This window comes from Pelodiscus sinensis, chromosome 5 (assembly GCF_049634645.1).
Source record: "Pelodiscus sinensis isolate JC-2024 chromosome 5, ASM4963464v1, whole genome shotgun sequence".
In the NCBI taxonomy this organism is placed as follows: Eukaryota; Metazoa; Chordata; order Testudines; family Trionychidae; genus Pelodiscus; species Pelodiscus sinensis.
In genome coordinates this window covers 88,139,193-88,154,857 of record NC_134715.1, presented here as the reverse complement: position 1 = coordinate 88,154,857, position 15,665 = coordinate 88,139,193, and the positions used below count along the sequence as shown (strand labels likewise).

The following is a 15,665-nucleotide window of genomic DNA, read 5'->3' as shown; positions in this document are numbered from 1 at the left end:
ACAGAAACAGTTTTCCATTGTTTTCTTCTTTGTTTTGAAAAAGCTTGAAACCAGGATTTTTGTAAACAGACAAAATGTTCATAAATATCTCTCTGGATTCCTAAGAGTTATTAGGAGATTATTGCTGGGGATATGCAACTTGTCTCTCCAAATGGTGGGATGGGGCACAGCGTTCATAGGATGCACATTTTTGCATTAAGGTAAAAACACATTACTTCATTGTCAACCTTGGCTCAGACCTTGCACCTAAAAACCAGCAAACTGTAGGTCTGGGCTACAGTCAGGAAAGCTCACATACTCTCTTCTGTACTGTGCTTGGCTCCAAATGGTGCTGCTAACCATTTGCTTTCCCTCCTGAATTAATTTAAAAACAATGCCCACAGTGACCTTTTTTTTTTCCTGGAGCAATAATGAACCATGGTAGAAGGATACTATTTTAAATCACAATGTTTGAAACACAATGTTTTCTGGTTTTAGGAGTGGCTGATTTTTCACGGTAGACTAAATGCAAAGTTTTTAGACTTTATAAATAAGATTCTTTGAGTGACTTTCAATATTCCAGTGCCAGAAAAGTTTGAGCAGCACTGCCAGAACAGACTGTATTTGTTTGGAAACATGCAGGAGCCTACAGTTCCCACTTACTTCAGCTGGAGTGCCAGTACACACTGTTCCTGAATGTCAGTGTTGTGTCCAACACGCAAAAACGGAGGCACAGAAATCAGTGGTGACTTTTTTTTTAAAATGTTGGTTCAAATAACCTGTTCTAGTGTAAAACTGCAGGTACAGTTACTTATGTGCAAGCTTAAAGGTCACTCCTGTAAGGGCTACTGCAGCTTTTGGATTACAAGGCAGCCTGGGTGATAGGAGTGATGCCACCTCTCATTTCTCTGCCTGCTTCTGTTCAGTAGACCCTTTAGCATTGCTGAGAAGAGCAGGAATCTGTTTCGGAATGGCTTAATGGAAATCCCTGTTTATATTCCAGGTATTTGTTCAGAGTTCTTCAAGGGGCATTGTTTCCATCTCCCATGTTGAGAGCCAAGCACCTTGACAGACTGACGCCCAAGGAGCAGAGGGAAGCAATTAAAAAGTGGAAAGAGGATCGTATTGGGAAGTGTAGCATGGGCTTCCAGGACACTTGTACATGTTCCAAGTCTGCTGAAGATGCATCAGTAAGAGAAAGCGCTGACCATTCTTTATACATCCCAGCGGCTAAGACACCCTTTCCTACCTGTCCACCAGGCAGGTCAGTTCAAGAGAGGTCTTTTGTATCAGACATACAGGATGAGTCCAGGGATGCAAACAGCCAGACTTATGAGAGAACTGCATTTTTGAACTCCTTGGAGGAAACCTGTTCAGAAATATCATCCGGCCTTCCGGAGTTTACTTTTGCTAAGGGCCACAGTGAAATTCCTCTACTAAATAAGGCAGGTTTGAAATGTGCTTTGAGTGAACAGGATGTTTTAACATACGCTGCAAAGCCAGAATGTTAACTGTTTTGTTTAAAAAAAAAAAATCAGTGCATTACATTACGTTTAGGACTTTGTTGGTAGTGATTTTTTGTCAGTCAGTTGATGTGCAAAATTATTCAGAAGCATTTTGTATTTTTTAAATATTTTAAATAACTCAAAGTGTCCAGGTCTAAATGGGCATGAAGCATTTTGCAAATATCAGCTTTAAGAACTAAGCTTTTCTGGTACATAACTGCATAACATAGTAACTTTGATAAAAATGACAGTAATGTAATTTAAAGGCTGTCCTGGTGGAAACACTTTTACCAGTTGACCCTGACTGTCATCCTGACCCCCATCCAGTGTTACAATGGTCTCATCTGTGGCGATGTTACCATGACAACTAGTGCTGACAAGGTCCACTGTGCTCTTCAGGAACCACTTTGCAAAACATTTTTTATCCTAATCATTCTCTTTGTGATGGCAATATTTGTGTGATAGTTTTACACCCACATGCCAGCAAGACTTACAGAACACATTGCCTGTGTTCAAAGTCCATTTTAGGAAAAAAAAAAAAAAAAAAAAACCATTCGATATCCTATCAGCTCTCACTCTTTCAGTGCAACTAAAAGAAAAGGAGCTGGATATTCTAATGTCTGTCTGGAGCTGCTTGGCACAAGCAGGGCTAAGTTGCTTTCTGAATGTCTGTTGTGGGCGAGGTTATGTCAATAATTCCTATTTGCTATGTTTTGTTTTGGTTTTGTTCGTCTCTTAGGCTACATCTACACTATAAGTTTTCTCAGCAAAAAATGTGCGAATGAGGGGATTCATTTGCATATTGTCTGCCAATCCGGTTTTGCGCTGGGGTTTTTGTGCAAAAACAAGCAGGTAATGTTTTCTTTTTGCGCAAAAACAAGCAGTGTGAATGTTTTCTTTTTGCGCAAAACCCTACTTTTTCCGCAAGATCCTTATGCCCCAAAGAGGAGGTTTACCAGTCTTGTGGAAAAAGAGGTTTTTGTGCAAAAAGAAAGCATCCACACTGCTTGTTTTTGCACAAAAATCCCAGCGCAAAAACAGATCAGCAGAAAATATGCAAATTATGGTGACTCATGCAAATTAGTCCTTCATTAGCATATTTTTTGCTGAGAAAACTTATAGTGTAGATATAGCCTGTGATTATGGGGATAAATAAGTCCTACCTTTCTACCTACCGATTGACTAATCATCTTCTCATTAGTGTTGGTTAGGAAAGTTCCTTCTGTTGTAGTGACCCTGGTGATAGAAACAGATAATCGTTAATGAAGATGCAGTCTAAGATAAATCCCCCTTCCCAAGCACCATGGCTTGCCAAAACTGTGACTTCCTTGGGTAGCTTAACATTGTTATTCCTCATCTTTTTAAGACTTCTGAAACAATTTAAACAAATGCTGTGAGGATTGGTTGAACTGGTAGTTAAAGGCATAGTAAGTCCATAAAAATTCAGGTCACCATGTGTTGTGATCATTCAGTGTTTTTTGTTTGGTGTTTTGTAGGCATGTTAGTCCCAGGATGTTACACAAACCAGGTGAGTGAGGTAACATCTTTTATTGGACCATTTACTTTTGGTGCTTGCACAGAGCTTTTCATCAGGTCTGGGAAAGGTACTTAATGTCACAGGTAAATATAAGGGAAGAACAGATTAGTACTGCTATATGTAACTAAATCTACTGAATAGCTCTGCAAAAGGATTTCAGAAAAGCTGTACTTCAGTTTTTCTAGAATTAATACCTCTAATTAGGAATTTAAAAAAAAACAACTCCCTTCTAAAAGCCAAGATAGTTCTGACTTTCCAAACTTCTTCATAAAGCTGGAGCCATAGTTTTAGCAAACAAAGACCTGGTTTATACAGTGTTGTGTCTCTTTAGCTATAAAGGTACAAAAACTAACAGAATAGTTATATCTACGTAAAGATGCTTATTGGCATAGAGGAATAAGTTATATTACTTTTGAACTGGTATAAAACCGCATCCACACACATCCAATTTACACTATGTACAGCTAGGACACTGTAGCATCATTACTTGGAGCAGCTACAGAAGGGTTTTTTCCATCAATCTTAATTAATCTCTTAAAGCAGCCCTAGCCAGGTTGACAGAAGAATTATTTCTCTGACTCAGCTGTCTGTGTGTGTGTGTGTGTGAGTGAGAGAGAATTTTCCGCACCCCAGAAAGTCAGCCTAACTTTAAGTTCAGACCAGGTCTAGAACATTGCATTTACACAGTTTAGTGGCTTTTAAAAAGACTTTTGTGTAAATGATCCCTACAAAAGCGACGAGGAGTCCTGTGGCACCTTCTAGACTAACTGAAGTGTAGGAGCATAAGCTTTCGTGGGCAAAGACCCACTTCGTCAGATGCATGTAGTGGAAATTTCCAGAGGCAGGTATAAATATGCAGGCCAGGATCAGGCTGGAGATGACAAGGTGGATCCAATCAAGGAGGATGAGGCCCAAAATCATAAAGATATCTACACAGCAAGCCATTATTTCAAAATAAAGGTGAGCCGGAGGACTTCTTACCCTGACTCCTGTAACCCTCATTTTACCAGGAGTAAGGGAAGTTGAAGGAATTGTGCTCTTCCTTCGACTTCCTGCTGCGTGGATGGCGCCAAAAACCAAGCTATTTTGACTTAAACTACGCAATTCATGTAGCTGAAGTTGCATAGCTTAATTCAACTTTTTCCCTGCTATATAGACATGCCCTAAGTGGATTTTTAAAATTTCTCACTACAAAAATTTAATTTAATCCAAAATAATTGTCGGCAGTCACACTTAATCCTCCTATTAATATTCTGTATTGCTAATACCCAGGAGAAATATGGGTAGCTACCACACTGAAGTTGTAGAGACAAAACATGAATCAATTCTGTGCTAAGAAATGGCTAGCAGTGGTGGGGTTAACGGGTTGGCGCATGTGTGTCAATGTGACTTCAGTGCTATTTGAAACACAGGATCACAAGAGAGTAAAAGAACAGCCTTGCCTTTAACTGAACTGAGTGAGTCTCTGGCAAGAATAAAAACATGTTTATTTTGAATCACAGAAATTATTGGAGAAATGTTATACATACTTGTTTAACAGGAGTAGAAATAAACACAGTTGTCTAGTTGGTGCAATGTTAATTCCATGTGGCACAATAGTTGACAGGAGTGAAGCAATAAATGTGTGTTTATCACCTTAAAATGGGGATAAGCTTGTTAGATATTTCTGATTGTCATAGATATGACAATATACAGAAAGGGGAAGTAAGTTTGATTCTTTAAAACCTAGATAGAGTATTTTCATGTGCACATAGAAAGGGAAAAGCAGTATAAAAATACATTTATAAAATTACAAATATCTTTACATGGAATGTTGCAGCAGAAATAATTTTGAAAAAACTTTTCTAACACCACTTGGGACACAACTTCCTAACAAAGGTAATACGATTCAATGGGTTACATGGTGCCATCAGATTTTAAGCAGAACTCATTTATGTTACTGGGGAGTGTTGCTTGAAAGCTGGTGGCAGGCCAAGACCCATATACTCAATGAGAAAATAGGAAATTACCTTAAATATTATCTTTTGGCAGTGCTTACATATATATTAGAAGGGCTGTAAGTGTTCCAGTGCTTTACAATAAAATCAAAGCCAACTTTAATTATATTTTTGGTGAACAGAGAAGTCAGGACAGGCTATTCATTTAATGAAATTTTTCAATTTTTTTTTCTGAAAAAAAAAATAACCCTGTGACGCTGACAAATTTAATAAAAGAGAGGAGCTGAATGACCACCAGTGGAGGAGCTGGTCCTATTAAGAAAGACAGAGCATGGACAATTGGAAATTGTAAATTCTATACCTTTTAGCATTCAAGATTAGAATGTTGACAGCCTCTCTCTTTTTGCACAAGTCAGATGAAGCCCTGAATTGAAGAAATTTGGATAAAGCTGTATTACTTGGAGGTCAGGGGAGAGTTATTTTCATATTTTGCTGTCCCCTAAACCCATAATATCAAATGAAACATACTGTCAAGTCACTGGGCTTTCTTTCCTCATAGTGAAACTGTAATACAACAATGACTTAAAAGTAGTTTAAAAATCCATAATCCTATTAATATATAAGAAGACAGTGAATATTTCTATACCTTTCATTAGATTCATCAAAACTGAAGATACTGAACTTCAGAGGTAAATGTTTCAGTTTACAGTAGTCTGAACTATGTGACTTAATTGTACTGTGACAGTGTCCAGAAATCCACTTATCACTTGTCTCAAAGAACTACATAGTCTCTCACGCCTGTTGTATTTTTTTTAATAAAGCCCTGCTTTGCTAACATGGGAGCAAACTTGAGGTAGCAAAAGGGCTCATTTTAGTACAGACCTCAGTGTCATCTTTAAGAATGTATTGATTCTATTGTTCACTGAAAGAATTGTGGGCTAAAACTATACTACTACTATTACTGTTCATTTTCCCCTAAAACATTTATCGTTTTTACTAAGTGTGTGCTACAGCTTCATTTAAATGTCTGAAAGGCAGAAAATTGGCTGGTTCTACCTTTATTGTGCCTGGAATGGTAACACAGCTAAAGGAAAATCGAAAAGGATTACAAAAATTATTAGTCCTGCCTTACAGCATCTTCAGTGGCAGAGTGTTTAGTCAATTCACTGATGCTGCATTTTCCATACCTCTTCATCAACAATACTGAACTTGTAACTTTCTCTTTAATTTCTTGATTGCACAATCTTCAAGGCTTAAATGCCAATGATCTTTGCCTCTCGTATCTCAGCACAATGCTAACCTTCTGGCATTAGTTTAATAGAAAAGTGTGGATGTATATTTGTCTTTCAATCCATTCAATGAAGTGTGACACGTTGCTATAAACTCCAGGCCCCAAAACTTTGGAAAAGCAGACTGAGCCCCATGAGGTTAAACCAAACAATGTCCAGCGTCCTGCAGGCTGCTCACAAACTAATGGTCCTCCACTGTCGCCCTGTAATGGGAGGAAAAAACAACCCATGGAGATTATAGCCAGTGCCATTATGGCTCAAGACACAGCTGAAGTTTCTAGGAAATTGGCTTTTTATGACTAATGCAGCTGTAAAAATAGGTTTCAGCTAACCTGTACAACAGCATGCAGATTATGCAGGTAATATTTTGACTGTCAAATAATAAGGTTTGGGTGGCTGGTATGTTCATACAAAACATTAGCTATTTAATATTCACACAAATTAAAGAAAAATCAGCTTACTATTTAGCATACTCTACTATTTAGAGACTCCAAGCAGTGTATTTTACAAATAGAAATAAATAGTTGGTTAAAATGTTTATTTCCTACATAAGTCTATGAAAATTGTTACCTCTGTATTAGAACTAACCTCCAATGCCTATTGAAATACCATAGGTTCTTATTTAAAATCTGCTTCAAATTTCTACCCAGATAATGACCTACCATGCAAGAGTCCACTGTTCCAGACTCATAGCCTGCACATAACATCCTGTTGGTGATGGTTTTCATGTCAAAGTATGACTGGCATTGCTCAAGAGAAATAATACGAACTTCTCCTTCTTGAAGTTTAAAAGGCACTGAAAAAAATAATCTGTATCAAAGTATGCACTATCATAAACAGAAATACTTATGTTCAACTTTGCAACATTATTTTCTACTATGGTAGGCTAAACTTAACAGTATGATAAAATTAACTTTGAATGTATATTTAATATAAAAAAACTGATTTTCCACTTCTCTCACCAGTACAGACCACACAGAAGGGGACAGTTTCATGTATACCTGCACACAGGGATTCATGCTTCTCAAGCTCATAGGACAATGGTATATGTGTGGGGATGGGCTCATCTTTCATGCTGGTATGCATGTGAGCATTTTATATTGTGCCTTCACATCAATTAGGCTTAGATTTGGCAAACTGGGGAGAGAGCCAACATGCAATGAGACTTTTGAAATTGGAGTTGAAGAGAAAACATAATTAGGGAGCATATGCTTGTGACTCAGAAGACAGGTTCCACAACAACACTGTCAACCTCCAATTTGGTGTAATAAGCTCTTCGAAGCTGACTGAGTTACTCTAGGGATTTTGATGGGTAGGGGGCAGTGACTGCATGAAGCCTTAGTTCATGGCAAGCAGGGGTGTGAACCTAGTTTGCACGCACTGTCTCCGTTCACCCTGCTCCTGCATGCTAAAAGTTCCCTCGTGCACTTTGACATAGGAGTGACTCAAAGTGCACGAGGAAACTTTTAATGAGTAGCCATATGATCCACGTAGAATAGTAATAGAAATGTAGCCGGGTTAGTCTGGTGTAGCTGAAGCAAAATGCAGAACTATGTACTACATAGTTCTGCATTTTGCTTCATATGATCCACAGTCACTTTAAGGGTTTGTCTACATAAGTATTTAGTTCATGGCAAGGCTAGCCCACCACACACTACGGCTACGTCTACACTGGAAAGATTTTGTGCAAATACTTTTAAAAGAAGAGTTTTTCCATTAAAAGTATTTGCGCAAGAGAGCATCTACACTGGCATGTGCTTTTGTGCAAAAGCATCCGTGCCAGTGTAGACACTCTCTTGCGCAAGAAAGCTCCGATGGCCATTTTAGCCATCGGGCTTTCTTGCGCAAGAAATTAACGTCGTCCGTCTACAATGGCCTCTTGCGCAAGAACACCTGCGCAAGAGGGCTTATCCCTGAGCGGGAGAGTCAGAATATTTGCACAAGAAGCACTGATTTTGTACATTATAACGTCAGTGTTCTTGCGCAAATACTCACAGCCAGTGTAGACAGGTGGCAAGATTTTCCGCAAAAGTGGCCGCTTTTGCACAGAATCTTGCCAATGTAGACACAGCCTACAAGCATACCAGGGAAGAGCAAGACCTGTTGCACCATTCATCCTGTTCCAAAGAGGCTTATTCCCAGCTGTAAATTTCTGTCAAAACTCAAAAGGTGAAGGGAATTGTTAAACCCAGAATACAAATCACTATGCAATCAAGATGAACACCTTTGTTTTATAATACTGACCAATGCTTGAAATAGGGATATTAAGAAGTAGATATTTAACTAGTCTGACCAATGCTTGAAATAGGGATATTAAGAAGTAGATATTTAACTAGTCTGACCAATGCTTGAAATAGGGATATTAAGAAGTGGATATTTAACTAGTCAAGTAGTAGATAGAATTTTTGACTACTCAGTCAATAGGCAGCCTGGTTCAGTTCTGGCTCACGCTGGGTGTAGGACCAAACCCCACTGTGGTTCTGTATTTAAAACGTAGTAGGAGCCAGGTGGGCAGGCTGCCCGGCTTATACAGCCTTTTAAATTGCAGAAACGAGGAGGGGTTTTGTCTTGCATCCAGTATGAGCTGGGCTGCCTGCCTAGCCAGCACCAGCCCCTGTGCGTGGCAGTCCCAGCAGGGATTTGGGCTGATACTTTTTGGCTTTTCTTATATTTTTACATTTAATTTGAAAGAGTTTATTATGCTCTTTTCTATTTTCCTCAATAGGATTTAACTTCCACTTTTTAAACAATGCTTTTTTATCTCACTGCTTTTACTTGGTTGTTAAGCCACGATGGCACTTTTTTTGGTTCTCTTACTGTGTTTTTTAATTTGGGGTATACATTTAAGTTGGGCCTTTGAAAAGTGTCCATGCAACTGTCAGGGATTTTACTTTTTGTCACTGTACCCTTTTCTTTCTGTTTAACCTCATTTTTGTATAGTTCCCCTTTCTGAAATTAAATGCCAGAGTGTTGGGCTGCTGAGGTCTTTTTCCTACCACAGGGACATTACATTTTATTACATTATGGTCACTATTTGTAAGCGATCCAATTATATTTACCTCTTGGACCAGAGCCTGCACTCCATTTAGGACTAAATCAAGAACTGCCTCTCCCCCTTGTGGGTTCCAGAACCAGCTGCTCCAAGAAGCAGTCATTTAAGGTATCAAGACATTCCATCTCTGCATCCCATCCTGAGGTGACATGTACCCATTCAATATGAGGATAGTTGAAATCCTCCACTATTATTGAGATTTTTTTTGATAGCCTTTCTAATCTCCCTTAACATTTCATAGTCACTATTTCTTGCATCACTAACTTGAAAGTGATGGCACTGACAGCTTTGGCCAGCAACAACAAAAAATGGTATGAAGAATCACCTGTGTGTCATTGGGTCTGCTACCTTAGACAGACTGGCTGTATGTGAACGGAACGGATGTGTTGTTAGCAAACAGATTACACCAGTCAGTGGCATTTAATTCATTGTTGTGGACTGTAGAATATGACTGTTATAAAAGGAATGGTTTGAGCAGTGTTACCATGTTTAACATGGCCATTAGAACCTGAATACCGTTCAATGTAATGTTTGTATTCTCCATAGTTCAGGGTTTACCTCCTGCCCCTGCTAACTATTACAATAAATAAAGAAATATTTCTACATAACTACCACACTAAGCAGAACAGACTTAACAGCCAGGGCCACCATCACATTTTTCCTTATGCTCTGTGTCAGTTAATTTTCATATTGGTAGCTATATAAAGTAAAAACTAGTGTTATGGGACAGTTAACAAGAACAAGGCAAAACCTTTCTGTGCAGAAAAGAGGCACCCTGGGATTATGGAGGAGGTGGAATAAATAGTGGCACAAGGCCACAGCATGTTATGGAGAGTTCTGATAAAGAAAAATCTTGTGTAGTCAAGCAATAAGCCAAGACTTGAATAACAAGACTATAGCCAAGATTTTCAGGCTATTTCCTCAATAGAAGCTCCTTGATGTGAAATACTCTTAATCACATTACATATATCATTGCTGAAATATGGATTTAGCAACCTAATTTTAGGTTCCCATCTTTTACAAGCTAAGTTCTAGACACAAGTATAGCCTTGTGAGTATTATTATTAGTATGGATTATGTATGAGAGGCCTAATAAGACACAATTGTAAAACTAGAGGTAGACACCACTGTGTGCAACTAGAGCCAACTAGTTGATTGTGTTAGTAGAAGGTTAGATTCCTCCAAGAATCTGGAAAACATTCATCTTACTTTTGTTGCCCATGTGGCCCCAGCCTGTGATGTAGCAGTAGGTATCTGGCTCAACCAACTGCTCCCTGCTTGGTAAGCAGACTGGCCTTACATAACTTGTCTCATTGATATCTTCATTTAGTTCTACAATGCTGATATCATAGTCAACTACTGCTCTGTTATAGCGTGGATGCAAGATAATAGTCTTCACCAGTCGGGTCTGCATGAAGATAGATGGATGATCCAGATTGTTTATACCAAACACCACTTTCCAGACTGCAGCATTTTCTCTCCTATGTAAGAGAGGGGGGAAAGGTAAATTTTTTCTGTAGTTCTTTTATACACAGTTGTATAATTAAGTACTTTTTCTGGATACCATTCTGCAAAGCACTGAACACACAAGTGGTACTACATGTAGCAGAAATATGTTAAGAGATTACATTAAAATTAAGATCTGAACAAAAATGCGGAATAATTCATTCTTTCCTTCAAACTTCCCCTCCACAGAACACAGAGCTAGATTCACTAGAAGAAATCAGGAAAAGGCGTGTAAGGGACACATCGAATTGTGTGAATTCCACTGTCCTGGATTTGCACATACCCACCAGTACAAACAGATACCTACAGGGGTAGGCATGAGGTTTTGTGAATATCAGTGGTGTCCAATGTTTGACGTAGCCATTTAATTGCCCTATTGGTTACTTAAATCCCCCATGTGAATCTAGACCTCAGTGCTTTGCAACCATTCATTAATTTACTGTTGCCTCATGCTTGTGAGCCCAAAACATTTCATAGTTGCTATAAAGTGAAATATGGCAAGAGTAAGTGATTTGTTTAAGGTCATAGAGCAGGGGCGGGCAATAATTTTTGAAGGGGGGGAGCACTTCATGAATTTTGGAAGTGGTCACTGGCTGCCCTGGAAGGAGCAGGGCCTTGGGCAGAAGTGGAGCTGTTCCCCCTAGGGGATAGGAGACTTTGCTTGCCCCCCACCCACAGACCCTGATTGGTCAGGGGAGGGGGAGTGACAGAGCATGTGACATTTTTGGCCCCTGCACATGCTGTTTTGAACATGAAGTGCAACATCAGACCATACTACCTTGCCTAGTCCCTGCAGTTTCCAGTTTATTTATAAGAGGAGGCTGTACATATTTTAGCTTAGCGAAGGCTAGTTCTTCCTTGCGCCAGTAATGTACCAAGTGCTTTCAATTCCTGTTGCCATCAAGATGCTCAATAGCATTAGGTTAGGGCTAGGAAATCCAATAATGTGGTCTTTTGCCTCTGTCACTAAAGCAACTGATTTCTGCGTACTATTCAAGCAACTCTGAATTCAGGCTTTTTAGAGTACTGTCCTTATTCAGCCATCAACTAGTACAAAAAAAATCATAACACAGGTTGCTAACTTCTATGTGTAAATTCTGAAAGCTGCACTGCCCCTGGTAGCCAGGGCAAGAGTCCAGCCTTAGGTGTTGGGCACCAAGCTGTCAAGTGTCAGCCATAATTGGCTAAGACTACATGTCCAGAATTCTGTTTTTTTTTTTAAATAGTCCTCATTACTGAGGAGATTATAGTGTTAAAACTGAACCAATATCAGTTGAGGTGCACGTGAGATACCATGTTAAAATTTGGGCTGTATCATAGACTAAAGTTGCATGATGAAAACTAGTGGGTAGTCACAGGGTCTCTGACTTCCCTGTGGCTTAAAAAAATAAAATAAAAGGAAGCATTCAGTATTTGCATAGCTGATTGAACACAGTTTTGTAAAGTCTGGCTGCCTGTACAGAGACTGAGCCAGAAAGATGCTGAGAAAAATGCATAAGTGCAGCTCTTTCTCAGCATGTGGTTTTGATTTCATCATAATGTTATTTTTGTTAAAATAAGGTTAACATGTCATTGCTGACATTTCTATCCCATGACCAGATCACGGCTTTCTGTAGAGTGACAAATTACAATGCATATTTTGTAATTCATGTATCTTGTGAGAACATGTATCAATGTATCTTGTGAGAACAAAGCAAAGAAGGATTTTGAAAATGCACAGCCATGGTCACACAACAGGAATATTTTCCTCCAGAGGAAAACTTTTGGTTATTTTAAATTGGTCTTAGGCATTTTCACAGGACTTACTGCAAAATGGCCTTGACAAAACCATAGGGTACACAATGAAAAGACACTAGAAATGTCAAGAACATGGACTACAGCATACTTTATAAAATTTCATTGCTATGGTCTATAAGTAGGTGAAAGCATGTGCGCTGAAAAGCATGCTCTCTGAGTGGCTGTAACACCTATATATACTCAAGACACTGCAGACTGGCTAGCTTTGCCAAAATGCCTGTAACTAATAAGTCTCAGGATAAAGATGGGACTCATCTTAAGATCCCTTTCAAATTCCTCTTTTTTGTCACAATTTAAAATAATTTACCACAGACCATCTTAATCTACAATACAACACCAAACAGATAAGGAAACAGGCTGGGCCCTCCAATTTACGAAAGTAAACTAATAAGATTTAACACCACCTCACGTGTATAGTTTGGTGCCACCCGAGGGTCAGAAGAGCGAGCATAACACATTTCTTGTAATTTCACAGTGACAGATTCAAACAAGATATCCTTTTCATCATTCCAGCAATTTCAAATAGATGGCATTTGGCTTCCATTCTGGGATACAGAGCATTCTTTTAAAGGAAACATTCTAGGTACGCACTGCTGCAACATAGATCTATCCAGGGACAAATGAACCACTTCAAAAAGTCCGTTCTGCAGAAAGAAAACTTCTGCAAGTAGCTTCTCTCCTCAGTTATCATTAATGCATAATGATGCCTCTCAACTGCCACAGATTAACAGCATTAAGATGAAATGCTGTTGATTAACCCTTAAAAAAGTTAAATATTGGTCACCCTTCAAAGGAAAAAATATCAATTTATTGTAAGTTAGAAGTTACATATAAGTCTTCCAGAGTGGGTTGAATGAAAAAAAGACACTAAAGCCACATCTATACTGCGCTCTCTTGTGCAAGAAAATATGCAAATGAGGCGAAGCAGTGAATATCACCGCTCCTCATTTGCATACTTAATAAGCCACCATTTTGCTCAAGGGGCTTTTGTACAAAAAGGAGCCATCTACATGGCTCCTTTTTGCACAAAACCCCCCTCTTGTGCAAGAGCTGTTCTGCCGCTTTTTTCCTCCCTGAGAGAACGGCTCTTGCCGCAAGAGGGGGTTTTTGCGCAAAAAGGAGCCGTGTAGATGGCTCCTTTTTGTGCAAAAGCCCCTTGCACAAAATGGCGACTCATTAAGTATGCAAATGAGGAGCGGTGATATTCACTGCTTTGCCTCATTTGCATATTTTCTTGCACAAGAGAGCGCAGTATAGACGCAGCCTAATAGGAAAGAAATTTCTCATTTTTCTGCTTAACTTCTTTCCTTATTCACCTGCAATGGGGACTAGCAAGCAGTGAATCCCAGAAATGGGGAAAGTGGTAAAAGGAGGATAAAGTGGAATTTTAATTACTGTCATAGTAGAATAAGAGGCAGAAATAGAACTTCCTTCTACATAAAGGCGCAATCTTATAACTTGTTTAGGGATCAACCCAACAGCAACTTCCTAATAAAAGATGTCACTACAGAGGAATGGAAACCTACTGTGTAAATTAGATGCTTTCTTCCCACAAATGCCATATAAATGGCAGCCTTGAATGCCCTCTATGTGTGGTTTCTCAAAGAGCTAGCATGACAACTGGTGCAGGATTTGAACATCTTGCCTGTAGCAAACATGAAGCCCAAAGACCCTGACATTTAGAGTAACTGAGATGAACAAAATATGATCACATCAACAGTCAGGAAATTTTGCAAACAGTCTTGTACACACTGCTGCCAGCACAGACCAGAGTGTGAACCCGAGACGTCTGGCATGTTACCATGTTGTCATTTACACAATTAACTGATAAACCTGGGATTATTGGTTAATCTTAATGATTACGTGCACCCTCCCCACTTGCTGTCACTGTATCTGGGTGGGGAGCAGGCAGGAACCAGTCATTTAAGCTGCATCCTACATATACCGGCTCCCATCTGCTCCTCCCCTCCCCAACGCAGCCCTATCAGAGGCAGGAGGGGGTGGGGGACAAAGAGGGGCAGATGGCTCTACAGAAGTTGGTTCTCCATGCATACCAGCTCCCATCTGCCTCACCACACACACACACACTTCTGCCTCTGTGGAAGGCAACACCTTGGAGATGGGGGGAGGGAGGCAGGAGCTGGCTTGAAAGCCAGTTTCCTGTGTGTATCATTTGTCTGCTCACCCTCCCCTCCCCTCTGTGTTGCTGCCTCTGTGGGAGGCAGGCGACTCCATGGAGCCAGCATGTTTGGAGAACCAGCTTAAAAGCTTCTTGCAAATATCAGATCCTCCTCCCCCCTCTCCTCCCGCTGCTGCCTTTGATACAGAGGCAGCAGTGCAGGATTGGGGGGAGGAAAGCCAGCATGCACAGGGAGCCAGTTTTCAAGCTGGCTCCCCATGGGCACCGGCTCCCATCTCCCGACGTGTAAATGTGTAACCGATCAAAAAAATCCAGTGATTACACTTTGACACAAGTTCATGTTAGATAACATTCCTAATTCAAACCAGGGCTTCCCTACTACTGTAGTGAGGGAGAGAGAGGCCGTTCAAGAGGTGCTGCACCAGAAGAACCAGAGGGAGACTCAATGTTCTAGCAATTCCTCGCTTCAGTAACAAGTAAGGGGAGCTAGAAGCTGAGGTGAAGTTGCTAATGCACAAAAATGAACACAAATAGTTATAAATCCAAGAGCGGTCAGGAGAAACTGAGCTGACAGCTTTTTCTACTGCCAGAAGCAGGATTTCTGGTGCCCTGAGTTGAAGGATGGCACTTCGTTCAGCTGCAGTTTTTGGAGACTCCAGGATTGTTTGTCTCCGAACTCCACAGAAGGTAGGCATCTCCCATTAGAGATGTATGAGCTGAGAAACTGTGCATCAGAAATGTACTTAGTGTACAAATGCTATTGCAGATGGGCAGGAAGCACACTAACAGATGGGACACATTTTAATTCTTTTTAGAAACCTAATTAACAGGACAACAGAAAGTAAGTTGTTAAACTTCCATCCAAAATCCTGTTTTATCAAAATGATACCAGGATTGACATTAACTTGTCACCAGTATGTGGT

General features: G+C 39.9%; 2 protein-coding genes across 16 annotated transcripts in view; one reads left to right on the top strand and one right to left on the bottom strand.

Annotated features, from left to right (window-relative positions):
- Positions 1 to 9,221, top strand: part of ATP10D (ATPase phospholipid transporting 10D (putative)) — an 82,519-nt gene extending 73,298 nt beyond the window's left edge. For 7 of the 8 annotated variants that reach the window (XM_025187433.2, XM_025187427.2, XM_075930467.1 and 4 more), the window contains one exon: positions 983 to 9,221. In XM_025187433.2, the coding sequence (XP_025043218.2) occupies positions 983 to 1,490 (508 nt within the window). In that variant the 3' untranslated portion in view covers positions 1,491 to 9,221. The remainder of the gene's footprint in view (positions 1 to 982) is intronic. The other variant, XM_025187436.2, reaches the window with a different exon arrangement.
- CORIN (corin, serine peptidase) overlaps positions 4,491 to 15,665 on the bottom strand; it is a 219,541-nt gene continuing 208,366 nt past the window's right edge. For all 8 annotated transcript variants that reach the window (XM_075930473.1, XM_075930474.1, XM_075930477.1 and 5 more), the window contains 3 exons: positions 10,509 to 10,780; positions 6,910 to 7,043; positions 4,491 to 6,450 (listed from right to left, as the gene is read on the bottom strand). In XM_075930473.1, coding sequence (XP_075786588.1) covers positions 6,268 to 6,450; positions 6,910 to 7,043; positions 10,509 to 10,780 — 589 coding nt within the window. In that variant the 3' untranslated portion in view covers positions 4,491 to 6,267. The remainder of the gene's footprint in view (positions 6,451 to 6,909; positions 7,044 to 10,508; positions 10,781 to 15,665) is intronic.